The 21,571-nt window shown below is 55.0% G+C and overlaps 1 protein-coding gene across 6 annotated transcripts in view; it reads left to right on the forward strand.

The window, feature by feature from the left end:
* Positions 1-1,973: 1,973 nt before the first annotated feature.
* DOCK6 (dedicator of cytokinesis 6) overlaps positions 1,974-21,571 on the forward strand; it is a 46,159-nt gene continuing 26,561 nt past the window's right edge. For 3 of the 6 annotated variants that reach the window (XM_082380157.1, XM_082380158.1, XM_082380160.1), the window contains exons 1-14: positions 5,390-5,536; positions 12,534-12,621; positions 13,232-13,407; positions 13,671-13,739; positions 13,999-14,128; positions 15,085-15,297; positions 16,987-17,072; positions 18,781-18,847; positions 18,953-19,102; positions 20,022-20,102; positions 20,218-20,371; positions 20,542-20,669; positions 20,803-20,896; positions 21,403-21,565. In XM_082380157.1, coding sequence (XP_082236283.1) covers positions 5,493-5,536; positions 12,534-12,621; positions 13,232-13,407; positions 13,671-13,739; positions 13,999-14,128; positions 15,085-15,297; positions 16,987-17,072; positions 18,781-18,847; positions 18,953-19,102; positions 20,022-20,102; positions 20,218-20,371; positions 20,542-20,669; positions 20,803-20,896; positions 21,403-21,565 — 1,643 coding nt within the window. In that variant the 5' untranslated portion in view covers positions 5,390-5,492. The other 3 variants (XM_082380159.1, XM_082380161.1, XM_082380162.1) reach the window with 3 other exon arrangements.

The following is a 21,571-nucleotide window of genomic DNA, read 5'->3' on the forward strand; positions in this document are numbered from 1 at the left end:
GTAACAGGTTCCCTTGCTCACTCTGCAAGCCAGCGCAAGCCGGTTCCTTATATGGGGTGGGGGTGAGGGTGAGGGTGAGGGTGGGTCCAGGGGTCAGGCTGGAGGGGTGGCTTAGGCGGTCTGTCCACCCCCATGGTGGTGCTGTGTGGGTTTTTGGTCTTTTTGTATCTTGTCCATAATTTGCCCCAACTGCCCATGCATGCAGTTATTTTTAGTGCCTTATAGTTTCTTTGTATTTTGTTGCTGGAGGAGGCGTTTGTCCAGGTGCAAGCAAGGCAGCAAAGGGTCCCAGGTCCCAGCCTGTCTCACCACCAGCAGCATCTGAGGGGCCCAGTTTCTCTGCATCCTCATCTGCACTTGGTATTGTCGGCATTTTTAGTTTAGCCGTTCTAATAAGTGTGAAACGAGTCTTTTAAGGCTGGCATCATAGCCAAGGTGCAGGATTTGAACCCGAGCATCAGAGCATGTAACCACTGCAAGGTGCAGTGGTAAAGATACAGGAAGTTGCTGGCCTGAGAAAACTTGTTCCATCTAGAAGATAGAGTTTTGTGGAAGTCATTGCCGCCTGCTCCAAAAAGTTGTGCTAAGGAGGAAATGCTACAGGATGGAGGGCAGGGCTTTCATGCAAGAGGTGGCTCTGGGTTCAAGTCCTAACTCCACCGCTTCTCAGCTGGGTTGCCGGAGTCTTTCTGAGCCTAGTTGGCTCATCTGGTGAATGTGCCTCAGAGGCAAGGTGCCTCCCAGAGCCCTGGTGGGTCGGTGAGAAAGTTCTTGCAACGTGTGCCCCAAATCCTTACAGTCAACTCACACTTGTGCTTCAATGGTGGGACAGGTGACACAGGGAACCCGAGAGGAGAAAAAGTCATCGTAGGGGCCAGTCCGGACGGGATAATCAGATCTTCCTGAAACAAACCAGAGGGTGCCCCTGCCTTGCTCTGCACCCCTCCAGGGCTCCCCACTGGGAGGTCCTGCCGGACCTGATCCCACAAACTCACCACCCTTGGGTCTCATCCTCTCCTCCTTGCCCTCCACACGGGTGACTTCTACATCTCCTCTCCATCTTTGCCTTGCTGGTCCCTCTGCCTAGAACTCCCTCCCTCTCCAACTGAGCCTGAACTTCAGGTCTCAGCACGGACATTACCTCCTTCCCATGCCTGGCATACAGCAGGCGCTCAATAAATGCTGCTGGAGTGAATGAATGAGGTGGGAAAAGGAAGGGGGAGCAGTCTTATGGGGCAGATGAGGGAGTCTGTAGACCACAGGGAGGAGCATGTCTCCTTCCTGCAGCAATGAGGAGCCACAGCAGGCTTTAGGCAGGGAAAGGCATGTTGTAGGGGGACCTTTCTGTGCTGTGGGCCCTTATCAGTGGAAGTTTGTAAGTGCCTAAAATAAAACCCCTCAGATGGTAAAGGAAACCCATTACAAACCCATTACATGGGATACAGTTATCAAAATATGCTTTAATTGTGATGGAATTTGTACATCTTTCCTCACACTTAAATAGCGAGGCCCGGTAGCAGCTCTAATGACTGTTAACGTTAGAAGCAGGGGCAGGCGTGAGTGATGCAAGTTTTTCCCCTCCAAATTCATGGACCCCCCTGACTTCTATTTGTGGACCCCTTGGGTGTCTGGGACCCCTGGAGAAAAATTCCCAGACGTTGGAATGTGACAAGAGCACTGGAAATGAGCACGCTGGACACAAGTGTCACCAGGAGAGATAAGAAGTGATTAGCGGGGACGATGGACTAGCATCCACACAGACAAGCGTCTGGCGGCTCGGCCATCTGTTCAAAGAAAAACAGGAAGCCTGTGGCCTGCCCCTCTGGCCTCTCTGGGCCCAGCCTTTGTCTTTGTGACTTAAACTCCCAAAGGCAGGCCTGGACACCCTGAGCCGGCTCCCAGCTTCCTCCCACGGCTCCGGAAGCAGCAGGAAAAACAATCAGACAAGGCAGCATCTCCCGGGTTCTGTGCTCTCCTGACAACATCTCATGGGCACCGAACATGGGCCCACGGGGTCGGCTCTGAAGGTAACATCCCCATTTCACAGGTGAGGAAACTGAGGTCCAGAGAGCCCCACCCCCACCCCATCCAGGTCACTTAGCCTGGCTGTGGCCAAGCCAGGGTTGGAATCCAGGTCTTTTTGGACTCCAAGCCCTGCCTGTGATCATTCCTACTCTGAACTCACCACCTGGACCAGTGCAGTTCCTCCTCCCAGATCCGCAAGCTGTTGCCATCAGACCCCACAGGCTGTTCTCCCATACCAGCCAGAGGAGGCCAAAGTCCCCACCAATCTCAGCCTCTGTTTGAGCAGCTGCCGTGGTCACCCCAGCCCCGCCTGGCTGAGTCAGGCCTGGTCGTACCCTGGAGAGGAACTGCCTTGTCAATCAAGTCTGGCAGGCACCAGGGTGGGCAGGTAGCTGGAGCAGGACCTTTATTTGGAGGGTTCTTTGAAGAAGTTTTTCCACTAAGACAGGGCTCATAGCCCCCACTGGCTCCTGTGTGGAATCAGCTCCCACAAGGGCCTTGAGTTAAGTGCTGAACACACCCCCCCCTCACTGAGCAGATGAGGAAACAGAGGCTCAGAGAGGTTGAGAGATTGGGTCACACAGCCTGGCCTGGATTGGGATCCAACTGGTATTTATTTTATTTTATTTTATTATTTTATTTTTTATTTTTGGCCGTGCCGAGCGTCACATGGGATCTTAATTCCCCGGCCAGGGATCGAACCCGTGCCCCCTGCATTGGAAGCTCAGAGTCTTAACCACTAGACCACCAGGGAAGTCCCCCAACTAGTATTTATTTATATATTTATTTATTTATTTATTTATTTATTTATTTGGCTGCATTGGGTCTTAGTTACGGCACACAGGATCATTGCTGTGGCATGTGGGATCTTTCGTTGCAGCGTGAGGGCTTCTCTCTAGCTGTGGTGGGTGGGCTCCGGAGTACGTGGGCTCAGTAGTTGCAGTGTGTAGGCCCTCTAGTTGTGGCCCACAAGCTTAGTTGCCCCGCGGCATGTGGGATCTTAGTTCCCCGACCAGAGATTGAACTCGCGTCCCCTGCATTGGAAGGCGGATTCTTAACCACTGGACCACCAGGGAAGTCCCCCAACTGGTATTTAGTTTGGAGTCAGGCTCCCTGGGCCACAGATCTGCAATGATAGATCTGACACTGATTCATTGGGTAAAATGGCACAAGTCACTCTGCATCTCTGAGCCTCAGTTTCCTCATCTGTACAAGGGGTATGGTGATGGCACCCACATGTGAGAAGGAGAACAGCATGTACAAAGGCCCTGAGGTGGAGTTGCGCCCTAGTGTTTAGAGCCACATGGAAGAGGTGGGCAGCTGGAGTGGAGTGATTAAGGGAGACAATGGGAGGAGGGGATGGCAGGAAGGTGACAAGGTCAGATCATGCAGGGCCTTGTGGGCCACAGTGAGGACTTTGGCTTTTACTCTGAATGAGGTGGGAGCCATGAAGGATTCTAAGCAGAGGAGGGACCTGATCTGATTCGGGTGTTCCCAGGCTCCTTCTGACCATCGAGGGGAAAACAAACTGTGAGGGGTGAGGGCGGGAGCTGGGAGACCAGGTATGTTGGGGGCTGGACTGGAAAGAGGCAAAGAGGAGTGGAGAAACCTGCCAGTCTTTGCTCATCTTCGCATTTCCTGCCCAGCAGCTACCAGCAGCCTGAAAGGCGAGGCAAGGACTTTAGCCTGGGAGGCCGCCGGTTGCAGCGAGAGTGACCCAGGGTGGGGCGCACCAGGGAGTGATGAGCAGGGTTACACCTGGCATCTCCCAGGCCAAAGTGGCTGGACCACTTGGGAAGGTGCGTGGGCTGCTGACACACGTGTGACATGTCACATGCCAGGCTGGGAGCCACCCTCCTGTGCCCTCAGGAGCCTGGGGCCCCACAGTCCAGGCCTCCCTCCTGTGGGCTCAGGATCTGACACTGATCCACTGGGCAACTGGGGCAAGTCACTCTGCTTCTCTGGGCCTCAGTTTTCTTTCTTTTTTTTTTTTTTTTTAAAGATTTTTTTGGTGTGGACCATTTTTAAAGTCTTTATTGAATTTGTTACAATATATATTTTTAAAATTTTATTTATTTTTATTTTTGGCTGTGTTGGGTCTTCGTTGCTGTGCACGGGCTTTCTCTAGTTGTGGTGAGCAGGGGCAACTCTTCATTGCGGTGCATGGGCTTCTCATTGCGGTGGCTTCTCTTGTTGTGGAGCACAGGCTCTAGGCGCGCAGGCTTCAGTAGTTGTGGCTCGCGGGCTCTATAGCACAGCCTCAATAGTTGTGGCACCCGGGCTTAGTTAGTCCGCGGCGTGTGGGAGTTTCCCGGACCAGGGCCCGGCCGTGTCTCCTGCATTGGCAGGCGGATTCTTAACCACTGCGCCACCAGGGAAGTCCAAATTTGTTACAATATTGCTTCTGTTTTATGTTTTGGTTTTTTGGCTGAGGCATGTGGGATCTTAGCTCCCCGACCAGGGATCGAACCCTCACCCCCTGCATTGGAAGGCAAAGTTGTAACCACTGGACCACCAGGGAAGTCCTGGGCCTCCGTTTCCTCATCTGTAAAAGGGGGGGATAATGACAGCACCCATACACAGGAATGGGAACAGCACATGCAAAGGCCATGAGGTAGAGCTGAGCCCTAGCATTATTCAGCCCCTAGTTCCTAGGACCTTTTCTAACCAGGGCTAGAAGGGCCATCAGGAGGAGGCGCCTGGGCATGCAAAGCCTGGGAGGTGAGCAAGAAGTTGGCATATGCAGATGCTGAGTGGGGGCTGGAGAATCCACCAAGACTGCTGCCTTGGGGCTGGGAGAGGAACCATTGGGGAGAGATTTGAGACCACATACTGGCCAACATATCCGCACATCCTCCTTCCACTGGAGGCGGCTGGGCCGGTCCAGCCTCCCAGATTGGCTCACTCAGGTCCCACCACCGGGTCCTGTATCACATCTCCTAGCGCCTCGGAGCCCAACTGGACTCCTCTGTCCTCACCCCAGACTGGGGCACATCCCATGGAGACCCCTAGGTAAGCGCCCGAACATCCCTGTGCCTCAGTTTACTCATCTGTAAAATGGCGTAAAGGATAGGTCCTCCAACACATCAGAACTACAGGGCCGTGCTTAATAAACGCTCGAGATTATAATTATTATGGTGATTATAGTGATTGCTAGCCAGAGGGCAGAAAGAGCATCCCCCGGGAGGAAGTCCGAGGCCCCCAGCCTCAGTCCCGTGTCCTCTCCTCCACTGACCCCCTCAGTTTCCCCAGCCCAGCCTCGAGGGCGCAAAGGCGGCCGGGGGACCCGCGCCCCCTCCGGCCGGCAGGGGCAGCACGGAGCGGCCCGGGACACCCGGAAGGGCCCCGCCCCCGGCCCCGCCCAGCCCGGGCTGCCCAGAACCGGGAGGCGGCGGCGGCGGCTGCCACGGCGGGGACGGTGCGCGCGGCTGCAGCGGCGGGGCCGGCGGCTGGACGCGCGGAGCGCCATGGCGGCAGCCGAGCGTCGCGCCTTCGCGCACAAGATCAACAGGTAGTGCGGCCGCCGGGCCCCCTCCCGGGCCGCCCCCACGTGTCCGAGCCCCGCCCCGGGGCGGCCCGGCCCTCCCTCGCCTGGGCGCCCCCCATTCAAGCCCCTTCCGCCTTGGCCAGCTCCGGCCCGCTTCCTCCGGCCGGGGGCGCAGGCGTGGGGCGGTGGGGAGGGCGGTGGGGTTTCCGGGCTGGGGGTCGCGGTGGGGCTGCGGGCGCGGTGGTGGCTGAGGTCCTCCCTTGGAACCGGTGGGACGCGTGGGGGCGTGCCCGGGGGGCCTTCCTGGAGGAGGCGGCGCGGGGAAAGCGCTGCCCGGCGCCCTCCGCACCTCCTACCCATCTGCTGGCCCTTCCCCCGGCCCCCAAGCTCCCCAAGCGTGGAGTTGAGGGGCTCTTTCTGTCCCATCCTCTGGGCCTGGTGTGGGGCAGGGACGCATCAGACGCCGAGATTTGGGAACAGGGATGGTGCTCCTGGCGGCCTTTGAACCCCCTCGGGAAGTTTCCCGTGATCTTCTCCCCGCGAGGGTCCCGTGCCCAGCTGTCTGGGGGGCAGGGGACAGCTGTGAATGTCCCCCCGCCCCCAGCCCTGCTTCAGGCTCTCCCATCACCGGCTGGACGCGCTGGAGATGGATGGTGATTGAATGGAAGGAGTGGGGGCGGGGGACAGAACCAGCTGGTGGGCAGACGAGGGGAGGGGACAGGCGCCAGGCGCTGGGGGATCCATTTCCGTGGCCACTGGAGATTGTAAGAGATTGGCCAGGGAGGGGGATGTCAGACTCTCTGGGGCTGAAGAGCCTTTCACCCATTCGGGTCTTTGCCTCCAATAGTGGGTTCAGAATCTGCTGGGGGTGGGGTGGGGGGTGTGTTTCTCTCGCAGTGGGGGGGTGGGGGGCGGGCAGGGACCTTCCCTGATCACCCCCAGGTGAAAGAGTCAGCCCTGCCCTGACGGAGACACAAGAAAAGATCCCACCCTTGGGGGCAGATACAGTGGGGGAGGCAGAGGAGAAGCAGGATGAAGTAGATTATATGTTAGTGGTAAGTGATATCAGGACATACAAGGCAGAGAAGGGAGATGGAGAATGTGAGGACTATTTGAGTTCTGGGAGGCGGGTCAGGAAGGCCTGGAGGAGAAGGTGGCATTTAAACAAAGATCTGATGGAGGTGAGGGAGGGGTCCATGCCCAGATATGGGGGAAGAGCAGTCCAAACACAGGGAAGGGCAAGTGCAAAGGCCCAGGGGCAGGAGCAGATGTTCACAGAGCATCTGAGGAAGCCAATCAGGCTGGAGCAGAGTGAGGAGGGGGGCAGTGGGAGCGGGTTGTGCAGGGCTTGTGGGTTGTGGGGAGGAGTTTAACTTTTACCCTGAGTGAGGTGGGGGCCATGAAGAGTTTGGAACAGAGGAGGGACGTTGTGACCTGGTGTCTGGGGCATAGTGGTTGGGCAATTTTTACGTTCTCTTATCTCTGTGTCTCTGAATCGTTCCTCCCTCTTGGACCTTTGGTGTTTCTGAGCTTGGGGAGGTTATTGCCATCTGTTTTTTTGCCTCTCAGTTCCTATGTCCTTGGGTCCTGGCGTCCACTCAGGTGAGAAAGAGAGGCCCTGGGTTTCGCCCTGGGGAATGGATACTCTATAGAGTTCAGGGTAAGAAAAGCAGAGAAAGATCCTGGGGCCTCAGTGAACCACAAGCAAATGGCTCAAGTCTTCCAGCCACCCTCTGACAAGGTCTCCTGAGCAGACTAGTGGGCACCCAGGTATCTACATGCTCAGACCTAGACCTATATTCATCTGCTTGTTCATTCAATTATTCATTCCACAAATGCCATATTAATCTAAATATTAGACAGTCCCCCAGTTTCCTAATGAACAGGTTCATTTAAAACAAAGATTTGGGGGGCAACTTAAAAATACAAACTCGGGAATTCCCTGGTGGTCCAGTGGTTAGGACTCGGCGCTTTCACTGCAGGGGCCCGGGTTCGATCCCTGGTCAGGAAACTGAGATCCTGCAAGCCGCGAGGCATGGCCAAAAGGAACAACAATAAACAAACTCTTATGAATGTACACAACATGCACAAATATTATTGTATACAACATAATGTTCATTTTTTTTTTTCACTTGTACTCTTTAAAATAAAGTCCAATCTGGAATGGTGATAATGACCAGCACTTTTTTGTTTTTTGGCTGCGTGGCTTGGCTTGGCTTGGCTTGCGGGATCTTAGCTCCCCGACCAGGGATCGAACCCCTGCCCCCTGCAGTGGAAGCCTGGAGTCCTAACCACTGGACCGCCAGGGAATTCCCATGACCAGCACTTCTAATGTGCTTATCGCATGCTGGTCCCCATCTGAGATGTCACTAATTGTCACCAGAGCCCGTTGACATTGGTATAACTATTGAAACCAAAACCCAAAGTGGTTAGGTCACTCTCAAGGGTCTCTCGGGGGGGAAGTGAGCCCAAGAGTGTGTGGCTCCAGAGTTGAGAACAGTCTTGGAAACCGTGCCTCTTCCTGCCCTCTCCTATCTGCAAGGATGTCCATTCATTCTTCCCAGGCTTCTGAGAGCAGTGTCTTTATTTTGCCCCTCAGTTGTCTGATGTGGGGCAGTTTGCGTTCCTCATTTAAAGAAATGATTTGTTGGAGGGATGGGAGCTCAAGACGACATACATTGACGAAATTCCAAAAGTACCTGTGAGATTTCAAGGAAATATCTTCCTCCCACTCCTGTCCCCAAATATATTTGCAGACGTGAGCTTACGCATAGGTGATTATTTTTTACCTCTAAAAAAATTGTAACAGATGACGTGTATACAGAAAAATGCTAAGTTTAAGGAGTAATCATGAAACAAATGCCAGGGGGAAAGTCACTTGGATCAAGACGGGCTGTCTTGGGAATTCCCTGTCTGTCCAGTGGTTAGGACTCTGCGCTTCCACTGCTTGGGGCACAGGTTCAATCCCTGGTCAGGGAACTAAGATCCTGCATGCTGTGTGATGCCGCCAAAAAAAAAAAAAAAGACGGGGGCCGTCTCTACCTTCCCAAGCCTCCACACTCCAGCAGGCCCCCCTCAAGGTCTGCACTTGATTCTGCCCCTCAGGGAATGGCTATGCTGATGGCAGCTACTATTTCCTCCTCACTTACATTATGGTTTCTCCATCCAAGTTGGCTTCCTATCTGCAGTGGGTTGGCTTTGTCTGTTTAGAACATCTCATAAATGGAACCACACGGGATGTCAAGTCCTATATGGCAGTGTAATGTCGGCAGCGTCTGTGCTGCCGCCTGTAGTCTGGTTCATCCTTTTTCATTGCTGCGTACTATTCCCCCCGCTTCTTGTGCGTTCTCCATCTTTGGTCAAGGAACTTGTGAGTTGTTTCCCTTTGAGGCTGTCATGATCAGAGCTGCCATGAACATTCTCGGCCATGTATTTCCTCCTGAGTATCTACGCCTCAGAGTGGAATTGCTGGATTGGCATATTTTCAACTCTGCCTATAAATTTACAGATGGTTTTCCAAAGGGGTTCCCCCAGCAGCAGATGAGGGTTCCCATTGCTCCGCATCCTTGCTGGCACTCATATTATTTGCCTTTAAATTTTTCTGTCAGTCCAGGAGGGGTAGGGTGGGATATGAGGAGGAATCTCTTTATGGTTTTATATTTACTCATTTTCTTCCCTCACTTTTTGCAGAAGTGGGAACACAGCATCAAGGCTTAAGCCATTCTTGTTTCTGGTTTTGTCATCCTCCTCCCCTGTGAGGGTAGTCCTCTGTTAATCTGGCCAGCCCTGGGCGGGGGTGGGGTACACAGTCTCACATGAATTCCCAACGCTGCCACTGCTTCATCTCTCCCCTCTGAGCATCTCTTCAGTATCACATAGGGTTGTGGAGTTTTCACCTTAGAAGGATTTATCTCACCAATAGCTATACCCCACCACCTGATCTTTGCAGTTTCCATCATTGAATGCTGAGATCCCTTCCTGAGAAAACCCACTAAATTCAGCTCAGCATTTTGCCTCCCTTTTTGAAGTGTGGTCCACGGGAACATCTGAAGCAGATCTGATGTGGGAGTGAGAAAGAGAGAGGGGTTGGCGATGACTCCCAGGTGTGGGTCCCAAGCATCCAAGAGGGTAGGGCTGCCCTTAGTGAGACAGAGAGGATGGTGGGAGGGCAGGTTATGGTCATGGGGCAGATTTGAGGATCTGTTGGTGTTTAGATGGTGTTGAAGCCTCCAGACTGGATGGGACCGCTCTTGGGAGTAGGGAGCGGGTGAGTGTGGACAGGGAAGGGGCAGGTTCTGGAGCCCCTGTTCTTGGCCCTGCTCCCCATCATGGAATGCCTAGCGCTAAAGGACTTTGACCTCCAGCCGACCAGGGTTCAATTCTGGGCACTGCTGCATTCTGCTGTGTGACCCTGGGTGCCTCACGACCCCTCTCTGAGCCTCACTCACCTTTGGTATACAAAGCAGGGTCAGAAATTCTAGTTTCCCAGGATGCTCTGTGAGGCAACGTGGTGACAGCTAGCTTTAACTGAGCACTTACTGTGTGCCAGGCCCTACACTCAGAACAGCTCAATGAGTCGTGGGTACTGTCCCGAGCCCAGAGGTCCAGAGAAAAGATGTCATTCACCCATGCTCGCCCAGCTCCAAGTGCAGAGCTCTGTGACTCAGTAAACTGGCTCCCGTGACCACACCGTTGTGGACCAAGCCTTTTCCCACTTTGGGGGCCTCACTCTAAGGCCCATGACAAAATGAAGCTGGAGGCTCAGCCCTCCCCACACCCCTCCCTGCTCTGGGGCAGCAGCTGCAGAACAGCTGGGACCAGGGCACAGACAGGTTCCCTGATACAGCATCTTTCGTAAATCACCCCCCGTCCTCCTCTGTGTGCCCATGCTTCCAGAGGAAGTGGCATGGACTTGGGGAATTTGAGGACAAATCCCTAATTTTTTTTTTTTTACCCCCCTGCACCGCCTGGCTTGCGGGATCTTAGTTCCCCAACCAGGGACTGAAGCTGTGCCCTCAGCAGTGAAAGCGTGGAGTCCTAACCACTGGACCGCCAGGGAATTCCACAAATCCCTAATTTTTAACATCCTTTGAATTTCCTACAAGCTTCTCTTCCCTTCCCCGCTTCCCCACACCCCCCGTCCAATAGAAGCAAGACTCTGAGACCGTTGACAGAGAAAAGAAATAGAATCCAGGGACAGAGAAGGAATGAGGCTGGGCTCTCAAATTGGAGGCCCCACGTTGGATCAGGGTCGTGGTCAAGTTTTTTTTGACCCACACGGATTTGAATTCAGAGGCTTACAGACAGGGCTGAAGCTCCTAATTATCCCTACTCCACACCTGTCTTTCCTGGGCCCACCTCACACATCCATTGCATTGGATGCTTGTGGGCCACATTTGCAATCCTCAACATAGCGCTTTATGGGGCACAACTTTTTATTTTTATTTTATTTTTTAAAAAATGTTTATTTATTTATTTATTTGGCTGCTCTGGATCTTAGTTGCGGCATGTGGGGTCTTTAATTGTGGCATGTGGGGTCTTTAGTTGCGGCATGTGGGATCTAGTTCCCTGACCAGGGATCGAACCCGGGCCCTCTGCACTGGGGACACGGAGTCTTAGCCACTGTGCCACCAGGGAAGTCCCAGGGGCACAACTTTTTATAAGAAAATTTCCAAGTCTAAGAGAAAAGAGGGAAGCAGGAGCGATTGAGGCCTGAACCTCTCAGCCGTTGCCTTCTTGATTTTAAGAGAGACTGAGGCCCAGAAAGGTTGTTCCACCTGTCCAAAGCCACACAGCTAAAAGATAAGGGGCTTCCCCCAACTTACAGTAGATTTACGCAAGAGGGAGATTGGAAGGGATTCACTCATTCCATCAAAAAAACATTTATTGATGGGAATTCCCTGGCAGACCAATGGTTACGTCTTGGCGCTTTCACTGCCGTAGGCTCGAGTGTGATCCCTGGTCGAGGAACTAAGATTCCACAAGACATGTGGCACAGCCAAAAAAAAAAAAAATTATTGAGCATCTACTATGTGTGGGATCCAGTCCTGGGACCTCCACAGGGACAACACAGTCCTAGTCTTGTTTTCACAGAGACCCCAGGGAGCAGGGATTTCCAGGCCTAGAGAACAGAGCCCAGCCTCAGAGCCTTTGCACTCGCTGTTCCCTCTGCCTGGCACACTCTTCCCCCAGATAACTGCGTGGCTTCCTCTCCTTCCCAGCTCAGCTGAAGGAACTGAGAGCTTGGGGAATCCCTGCCCCTAGAGGGTTTGTTCGAAATTCCCATGCTGGCCCCCCCACCGTGGGTCTTGCCCCTTCACCCTCATCCTCTGGGACTCTGAAGGTCAGGGTAGATGCAGGCGGCCCACGAAGGCCACGGCACTGACCTTGGTGGCTGGGTTGTGCTCTCTGAGAGTCATGCTGGCCTCTTACACACAGCCGGCCTCAGTCTCAGACTCGCTGAGAAGGTGGGTGTATGGCATGCCCGCTGAATGCCAGGCCCCCTGCTCAGCTCCACTGGTCTGTGAGAGCAGGGCAGCTACAGATGGGTAAACTGAGGTTCAGAGGCAGGAGTGACTTGTCCAGCAAGGGTGGAACGGTTCTCACATTCCTGATGAGGGGCAGGGGCCAGGGTAGGCAGAGGTCCTCCAGATGAGGAAGTGGAGGCCTCTCTCCAGACCTGGAAGCCAGTCCTGGTGGGTCAGGACTCAGACCCCGGGGGCCAGGGGGAAGAAGGAAGCGCAGGAATCAGTGGCCCTCAGGCCCTGCCCAGCAGCAGCCCTCTATCTGTGCTCGCAGGAGGAAAGGGGACCATGTATCTGCCACAGCCTTGGGGCCCACACGCTGAGATCTGTGGATCCTGAAGCCTGGGTTCTCTTGGCCCGGGGCCTGATTTTTTTTTTCTTTCCATAGCCTGGATTTTCCTCTCATGGAATGAGTTTGTCGGCTCTGAAGCCCCGGTTCCCAGGGCCCCGCTGCCCAAGTGCTCCTGCCCCCAACTACCCCCTTCCCGTCCCCACAGGACAGTGGCTGCTGAGGTGCGGAAGCAGGTGTCCCGGGAACGCAGTGGCTCTCCCCACTCCAGCAGGCGCTGCAGCAGCTCCCTGGGGGTGAGTGTGTGGGAGCCCCCCCCCCCCCCCGCTGCTGTGGGCAAGCTGAGGCTGGGAGGGACCCAGCTGTGACAGGGAAGGGGGTCCCTGTCCTGGCCCAGCACTGTCCCCATTCCTGTCCCCAGTGAGCGGGAGCGGGAGGGTGGTGGACCCCCCTCTCTGCAGGGAGCAGCCCTGTGGGTGGGGGGGGAGAAGTCCCAGCCTGCTGTGGCCCACGCCTCCTGCTGTCTGGACCACCCAGCTGGGAATGGTGGGGAGGGCGGTCTGGGGGATGGGAGGTGCTTCTGGCTGCAGTGGGGAGGGGTGGGGCTCTCTCGCCCCAGGGCCTGAGGAATTGTCTCTTTCTTTGCTGCAGTCCACAAACCTTTCCTTCCACCATGAGTTTCCTGCCCCTCCAGGCACAGGGTGTGATTTCCTGCCTGGAAAGAGGGTCAGGGCCGGCCAAGCTGGGGTGGGGATGGAGTGGCTGAGGTCACCGTCCTCCAGGGCCCCTCCAGCTCCAACACCCTCCATGGCTCCCACCGCCCTCTTGTTTGTTCAAGGCCAGCCCAAGTCCACACACCCTCCAGTCCCCCGGGGCACGGGTCACAGCCACTTTGCTCTAACTCAGGTCCCACTGACTGAAGTCATTGAGCCTCTGGACTTTGAGGATGTGCTCCTGAGCCGGCCGCCAGATGCAGAGCCCGGGCCACTCCGGGACCTGGTCGAGTTTCCAGCTGATGACCTGGAGCTGCTGCTGCAGCCCCGGGAATGCCGCACCACGGAGCCTGGGATCCCCGAGGATGGGTGGGTTCAGCCCCACACCCTCCCTGTCTGTAACTCCACCTGCCTCTGTGCCCCCCATGAATACCCCCTTTCCCACCAAGCTCCCAACAGCCCTGAGTTCAACTGTTGGCTCCGCTGTGTGACCTTGGGCAAGTCCCCTTCCCTCTCTGAGCCTCTACCTCTGCGTCTCTGAAACAGACAGAAGGACAGGCCCCACCTCACAGGCCACTGGAAAGATTAACACTGGGCCCTGCCTCTGTTTACCCTGATTGTATTTTGTGCAGAAAGCTGGATGCCCAGGTGAGGGCTGCTGTGGAGATGTACACGGAGGACTGGATCATCGCCCACAGGAGGTGGGTCTGGCTCGGGGGCAGCTCAGGGTAGAGAGGCCAGGTCCGAGCCCAGAAGAGCCCATTGTCTGCTGCCGGTCCTCCTGTTTATCCACCCACCGTCCCTTTAAGGGTAGCCAGACTTCTCCGGCGGAGCATAGGGAGGGTGGATGGCCTTGCAGGCATCACCTGGGCCTGGGAGGTGTGTCAGCACATCCCGGAGCCCTGGGGAGCCCTCGGGAGCCCTCATTCCTGATACCCACCAAGCCCTGCCTCCTCCTAGGTACCAGCACCTGAGTGCAGCATACAGCCCCATCACCATAGAGACGCAGCGAGAGAGGCAGAAGGGCCTCACCCGCCAGGTCTTCGAGCAGGACGCTTCTGGGGATGAGAGGTCCAGCCCGGAGGACTCGGTGAGGGAGCCCTGGGTAGGGGTCAGTATAAGCGTATGTACATGCATGGGCTGCGGCCCCAGCTCTCAAACGCATATGATGGGAAATGACCCGAACAGCCTTGAACCCAAAAGGAAATGTATCAGCCCTGTAAGTGAAAAGTTAAGGGTAACGATTATAAGCATTTATTAAGGGCTTAGTGTATACGAAATGTTTTATACTTGTCCTTATCTTTCATCCTGTGAGACCGGGCAACACCCATTTTACAGATAAAATCACTGAGGGGAGTTCCCTTGTGGTCTAGTGGTTAGGATTCGGAGCTTTCACTGCTGTGGCCTGGGTTCAGTCCCTGGTTGAGTCTTGAGCCTGTATTTTGTCAACCAATATTTATTGAGTGCCTACTTTTACCAATAATAATCATGTCAAGAATTATTGTTTCCTTGTTACTATTTATAAATGTAGATGGGGAAACTGAGGCCCTTAGAGTTGGGGTCAGAGACCCAGGGTCACAGAGCTGAGCTGGGATTTGAACCAAGGTAGTCTGCTTCTGACCATAGCTGAGTCTGGGAGGTCAGGCAGGGTCCTGGGCCATTGACAGCCCCAATGAGAACTCTCCCTCCCCTGGCAACAGTGAGCAGAGTCCCAGGGAAGGCTCTCATTGGCCCAACCCAGGCATATCCTGACCTTGGAGCCAATCCCTGGGGCTGGTACCTGTTTTGTTCTGATTGGCCAGACAAGGGTCATGTGATACCCAGACTGGGAAGTAACCTCCTCACAATAGTAAAGGAGGGGGCTTCCCCAGATAGAAGGTTCTAGAAAGAGAGTCAGCAGAGCCCTCAGGTGACCCTTGTAGTGGTGACCCCAGCCCCTGGCCCTCAGCTTCCCCATCTATAGGTTGGGCATGAGGACAGTCTCACCTGAGTAGGATGGAGATGCGTTCAGCTGGTGCTCAGCACTTGCCCATTCTCTACTGGCAGGATGACCCCCGGCACTCCTCAGGCTCCCCAGACGACACCCCACGAAGCAGTGGCGCCTCTGGCATCTTCGACCTGAGGAACTTGGCAGCCGACTCATTGCTGCCCTCACTGCTGGAGCGCGCAGCCCCGGAGGACGTGGACCGGCGCAATGAGGCCCTGCGGCGGCAGCACCGGCCCCGTGCCCTGCTCGCCCTCTACCCGGCGCCCGACGAGGTGGGTGCCCACTAGCCTGCACAGGCCCTGAGGTCAATACACATCCAACTGACATGTATCCCAGTATATGATCCCAGCAAGATTTCCTGGGTGCCTACTGTATACCCTGCAATGTATACTTTAATTCAATGGCTTCTGTTGGGTGCCTACTATATACCCCTATATTTTTCCACCCAGCATTTATTGGGCACCTACTATATAGTGCTATATTTACTCAACCAATATTTATTGTATGCCTACTGTATAGTCTTTTCTTTAATCAAACAGCATATAATCAATGAGTATTGAGCACCTACTGTATATGCCTATATTTATCCACCCAGCATTTATTGGGCACCTACTGTGTACCCTATTTTTCATTTGATGACTTTTTTTTTTTTTTTTTTTTAAGGTAGAGTAAGAGACTCTTTTTTTTTTTTTTTTTTTTTTATTTATTTATTTATGGCTGTGTTGGGTCCCCGCCTCTGTGCAAGGGCCCTCTCCAGCCGCGGCAAGTGGGGGCCACTCCTCATCGCAGTGCGCAGGCCTCTCACTATCACGGCCTCTCCCGTTGCGGAGCACAGGCTCCAGACGCGCAGGCTCAGCAACTGTGGCTCACGGGCCCAGTCGCTCCGTGGCATGTAGGATCCTCCCAGACCAGGGCTCGAACCCGTGTCCCCCGCACCGGCAGGCAGACTCTCAACCACTGCGCCACCAGGGAAGCCCCATTTGATGACTTTTATTATATATACCCCTATATTTATCCATTCAGCATTTATTGGGCACCTACTGTGTACCCTATATTTTTATTCAATGACCTTTATTTATTATACCTACCCTTATATTTATCCACCCAGCATTTATTGGGCATTTACCGTATATTCATATTTATTCAGTCAATGTTAACTGTATGCCTACTGTATAGTCTTCTATTTAATCAAACAGCATTTGAGCAACTAATATTTGTTGAGCACCTACCATGTGTACCTATATTTATCCAACTAACTTTTATTAGGCACCTAGTATATACATCTGTGTTTTAATTCAGCCATTTATTGAGTGCTTGCTGTATACCCCAATATTTTATTCAACTAGTACTTATTGGGTGTCTAGTACATGTCTCTATATATGTCCAGTCAGCATTAATCAAATACTTTCTGTATATGTCTATGTTTACTCAACCACTTTTTAGTAGGTACCTACTACATACCTCTGTGTTTATCCAGCCAAGATGTTTGAGTGCCAGTTATATAGCAGGCACTGGGGATACAGCCACGAACAAGATAGAGCCAGTCCTTGCTCTCTGAGTTCACAGCCTGGTGGAGGAGAGATACCAGGAAATGACAACCCAGAATAGTGCCATGATGAGGTGTGTGTCATTGTCCCTCACATGGCCCTCAGTGTCCCAGCCACGTGGCCCATTGCAACAGGGCCTGTTGAGCATCTGGAACATCAAGTGCCTCTGAGTGAGGGAAGGCTTCCTGGAGGAAGTGCCAGCTAAGGTGCGACCTGACGATGAGCAGGTATCGGCCAGGCAAGGAGGAAGGGAGAAGAAGGGCATTCCAGGCAGCGGAAACAGCATGTGCAAAGGCTCAGAGGCAGGGGACTGAAAGAAGTTTAGTCAGGCTGCAGGTAGAGCTGGTCTCAGGCCACACATTCCAAGCCCTTCCTGGAGGATGTGTTCCCAGCTGCCCCTTCGGCTCTTGGCAGGATGAGGCCGTGGAACGCTGCAGCCGCCCGGAGCCACCCCGAGAGCACTTCGGACAGAGGATCCTGGTCAAGTGTCTGTCGCTTAAGTGAGTGTGCTGACCCGTCCCTCCCTTCAGACATGGGAGGGGACCGTGTGGCTTACGGTGTGGCACACACTCGGCGCTCACTACTCGAGCCATGCCATCACTGTGTGCAGCCCTGAGACCTATGAGGACACCCGTGGGCTCTCAGACTGGAAAATAAGACTCCCTTTTTCATTATTCAAAACCGCCAATCCTAAGCTCCAGTTGTGTGTCAGGCTCAGTTCTCAGCCCTCCATGTGTATTAACACTGACCTTCACCACAACGTGCGATGTGGGTGCAGGTGGGAAACCGAGGCACACGGTGGTATAAAGTCATTGTGCCCAAGATCACGAGTTGTGAGGCCAGAGTCTGGCCCTCGCCCAGTCTGCTGCTAGGACCCAGGCTAGAGGGGGCGCTGGTGACCCTGGGCCTGGCTTCCAGCTGCCCAAGGCCCCCTCCACATCGCCCCCTGGGAGCAGCCAGCGTTCGTGGGAATGGAGCTGAACAGGATGTGGCCTTGGACCTGAGCCCGGCCCTGCCCCTCCCCGACTCTGAGTTCCTGCCTGGATGGGGGCAGGAAAGGGAGGTCCCATCTGGCCTGAGGCCCGGGTGGGCTTCCTGCCTCAAGCACATGGGCTGGGAACCGGCTCTCTGAGCTCATCCAGTCATTCAACAAACACTCATTGAGCGTCTACTGTATGCAAGGCCGTGTAACTGCGGGATGACCACATAGGGCTCTCTAGGTGGGGGATACAGCACAAACAGAGGCCAGGAGATGTCTGGAGAGAGGAAAATTGAGGCCAAGAAGTGGGCGGGACGGGGCCACGCAGGGCAGTGAGAAGCCTCAAATTTTAAGTTTTTTTTTTTTATTCTTGCTACCTTCTTTTTTTAAAAAATATTTATTTATTTATTGGGCTGCATCAGGTCTTAGTTGCAGCATGTGGGATCTTCTTTGCAGCATGCAGGATCTTCGTTGCGGCATGCGGGATCTTTCATTGTGGCGCACGGGTTCTTAGTTGTGGCTCACAGGTTCTAAGTTGCGGCATGCAGGCTCTCTAATTGTGGCGCGGGCTCAGTAGTTGTGGCGCGTGGGCTTAGTTGCCCCGCGGCATGTGGGATCTTAGTTCCCCGACCAGGGATTGAACCTACGTCCCCTACATTGGAAGGTGGATTCTTAACCACTGGACCACCAGGGAAGTACCAAATTTTAAGTTTTAAGATGTTTCCTTAGGAGGCACGTGGATGATGAGTAGAAATGAGCAGGGCAGAGTAAGACAGGGAGGCGGTTATGGGGGCTGTTTAGGCGAGCGAAGATGGGACTCAGCCCAGGATGGCAGAAGCCATAGAGGACACCTCAGGGAGGGGAGGCAGGGAGGCCCAGGAGTCGAGAATTTCAAGATGGGACCGCGGGAGGATTGATGTGCCAAAAGCTACCTCCGTGCCAACCGAACAAGGGCCATGGATTCAGCTGGAGGGGCTCTGTGTGAGTTACTTACTGAGGGAGGAAGGGGGGGGGCAGAAATCTCTTGGTGCCTCAGTTTCCCCTTTGGCAAAATGGGACAGGTCTTTCCTACAAGCCCTTAAATGGTGCTTCTCTGTGACCTAGTGGGAAACAGATGCCCCCCGCCCCCACAAGGCACCAAGGCTGGGCTGGACCTCAAGAGGGAGTGGGGTGTATGGAGGAGGGAGTGTCAAGGTCATCCTCTGCCAGAGAACCCCCGTTTACTGCAGGTTCGAGATAGAAATCGAGCCCATCTTTGGCATCTTGGCCCTGTACGATGTGCGGGAGAAAAAGAAGGTAGGAACCCCTTTCTTCCCTTTCCTCCCAGTCCTCCTCCTCCTCCTCGCTGCAGGGTTGTGGGCTTCCTGGAAGTGGTGGCCCAGCTGCCTCTTGTGCCCCCAGATCTCGGAGAACTTCTACTTTGACCTGAACTCAGACTCCATGAAGGGCCTACTGCGGGCCCATGGCACCCATCCTGCCATCTCCACCCTGGCCCGCTCTGCCATCTTCTCCGTGACCTATCCCTCGCCCGACATCTTCTTGGTCATCAAGGTACCCACTGGGGCTGGCAAAGGGGTGATAATGGTGAAGGCTGCAGGCGAGGTCCCCACTCTCATGAAAGAAGACAGACATGTCACTAAGAAGGGTGATCAGGGCTGTCATGGGGGAAGTACAGGCAGCTGGGTGAGAGCCCAGAGGAAGCTTCTGACCCAACCCAGGTGGGGAGAAATCACCAAGGGCTTCCTTGGAGAGGTTACAGCTCAGCCGACACCCATGAGTGGGCAGCCTGGGGAGAAATGGCATCCCGGCACATGTGGGTGGATGTTTAAAATTTTTTTTAGTTGAGAGTTTTTCAGTTTATTAGGGAAAGAAAGACCTAGTTGGCACATTCGTTTGGGATTTTCTTTTTCCAGGAGTGAGCTCAAATTTCCTTCCCCAAAACATTCAATTAGGTTACGCTAATGACATTAATTGAACACCTTAAGGCAGGCACTGCTCCCAGTCGGTCAGGCTTCACAGGGATTCTGGTCTTTGGTCTTCACAGCAGCCCCGGGAGGTGGGAGTTGCCATGGGGCCCATTTTACAGTTGGGGAAACTGAGGCACAGAACTGGTAAGGAATGTGCTCAAGGTCCCATAGCCCCTGAGTGGTCAGGATTGGAGTCCAGGCTCAGAGCCATGCTTGGTGTGGACTCTGTTTATACTAACAAAGAAAGGTGTAAATGTGGGGGGAAAAAATGGAGTCTTGGGTTTGGGGCCAGGTTTAAAAAGGTGGGGAGGGTGTAGCTGGTTGCCCAGGCTGAGAGCTAGCACTCAATCCCAAGGACAGTGGGAGCCATGGGCGGTGTTGGAACGAGAGCCCTAGCCGGATGGAACGGAATGTATGGGAGGCTGTGAGGGTCAGGGAAGTTGGGGGTGGCTTGGGGAAGTTGGAGTCCCAGCAGTGCCTCACTGGCCTTGCCTGCCCCTCAGCTGGAGAAGGTGCTGCAGCAGGGGGACATCAGCGAGTGCTGCGAGCCCTACATGGTGATGAAGGAGGTGGACACAGCCAAGGTAAGCGTGGGAGGCTGGGCCAGGTGGTGGAAGGGTCCCCAGGCAGGGCAGATCCTGGGTTCAGAGGGCCTGGGGCACTGAGCTTGTGGGGTGTGTTTGCGGCGTCTCCCCGCAGAACAAAGAGAAGCTAGAGAAGCTGCGCCTGGTGGCTGAGCAGTTCTGCACCCGTCTGGGCCGCTACCGCATGCCCTTCGCCTGGACGGCGGTGCACCTGGCCAACATTGTGAGCAGCGCGGGCCAGTCGGACCGGGACTCGGACTCGGAGGGCGGTGAGGAGGCGGGGCCGACGGGCCAGGGGCGGAGCTACCGGGGATGGGGAGGGGCGCCCTCTGCTGGCCGGACTTGGTACCAGACCTGAGTCCGCACCGTCTCTGCCCCTCCCTGCCTCTCCCTCTCTCTCGTTTCTGTCCCTCTCCATCACTGTCACTGTCTCCCCTAGAGCGCCGACCCACCTGGACTGACCGCCGCCGTCGGGGGCCCCAGGACCGGACGAGTAGCGGGGACGATGCCTGCAGCTTCTCCGGCTTCCGCCCAGCCACGCTAACTGTCACCAACTTCTTTAAGCAGGTGCCGTGGCTCGGGGGTCAGGGGGCTAAGGGAGGGGTGCCCAGGGGCACGGCCCCATTACCCCCCTGTGGCTGCCCGGGCCCCGGGGACCCCAAGCCCCTCGGCCCTGGTTCACCAGGGCGGGTCCCTGCAGGAAGCTGAGCGGCTCAGTGACGAGGACCTCTTCAAGTTCCTGGCTGACATGCGGCGCCCAACATCCCTGCTGCGGCGCCTGCGGCCCGTGACCGGTGCGTGGTGCGCGCCCTAGACGGGACGTGTTACTCATGTAGTCACTCAGCAAACCCACACTGAGCACCTACTGTGCCAGGCCCTGGGGACCATGATAGGCAAAGCCCCGACTTCACGGGTGGACCTTCTAATGGGACCCAGAGATGAGAAACAGAATAAGACAGGACTGTGGTGGTCCAGTGGCTAAGAATCCACGCTTCCACTGCAGGGGGCACAGGTTCGATCCCTGGTTGGGGAAGATCCCGCATGCCGCAAGGTGCGGCCAAAAAAAAAAAAGAGTAAATAAGACAGATAGATAGTGGGTCACACGGGGAATGTGGTGGGCAGAGCTGATCAAATATGAGGGCAAGACATGGGAATTGAGAGCATCTTTCGGCCTTAGCACCCGAAGGATAGAGCCACCAGAGGGTATTGTGGGAGAGTCAGAGCCCTGATCCGAAGCCCAGAGAGGTAGGGCCCGGCTCGAGGCTCCCAGGCAGGTGCAAACTGACTACCCCCTCCCCAGCCCAGCTCAAGATTGACATCTCCCCAGCCCCTGAGAACCCCCACTTCTGCCTCTCCCCGGAGCTGCTTCATGTCAAGCCCTACCCAGACCCCAGGGGTCGGCCCACCAAGGAGATCCTGGAGTTCCCCGCCCGTGAGGTCTACGCCCCGCACACCAGCTACAGGTACAG

The sequence above is a fragment of the Balaenoptera borealis genome, assembly GCF_965194805.1.
Source record: "Balaenoptera borealis genome assembly, chromosome: 2".
Lineage (NCBI taxonomy): Eukaryota > Metazoa > Chordata > Mammalia > Artiodactyla > Balaenopteridae > Balaenoptera > Balaenoptera borealis.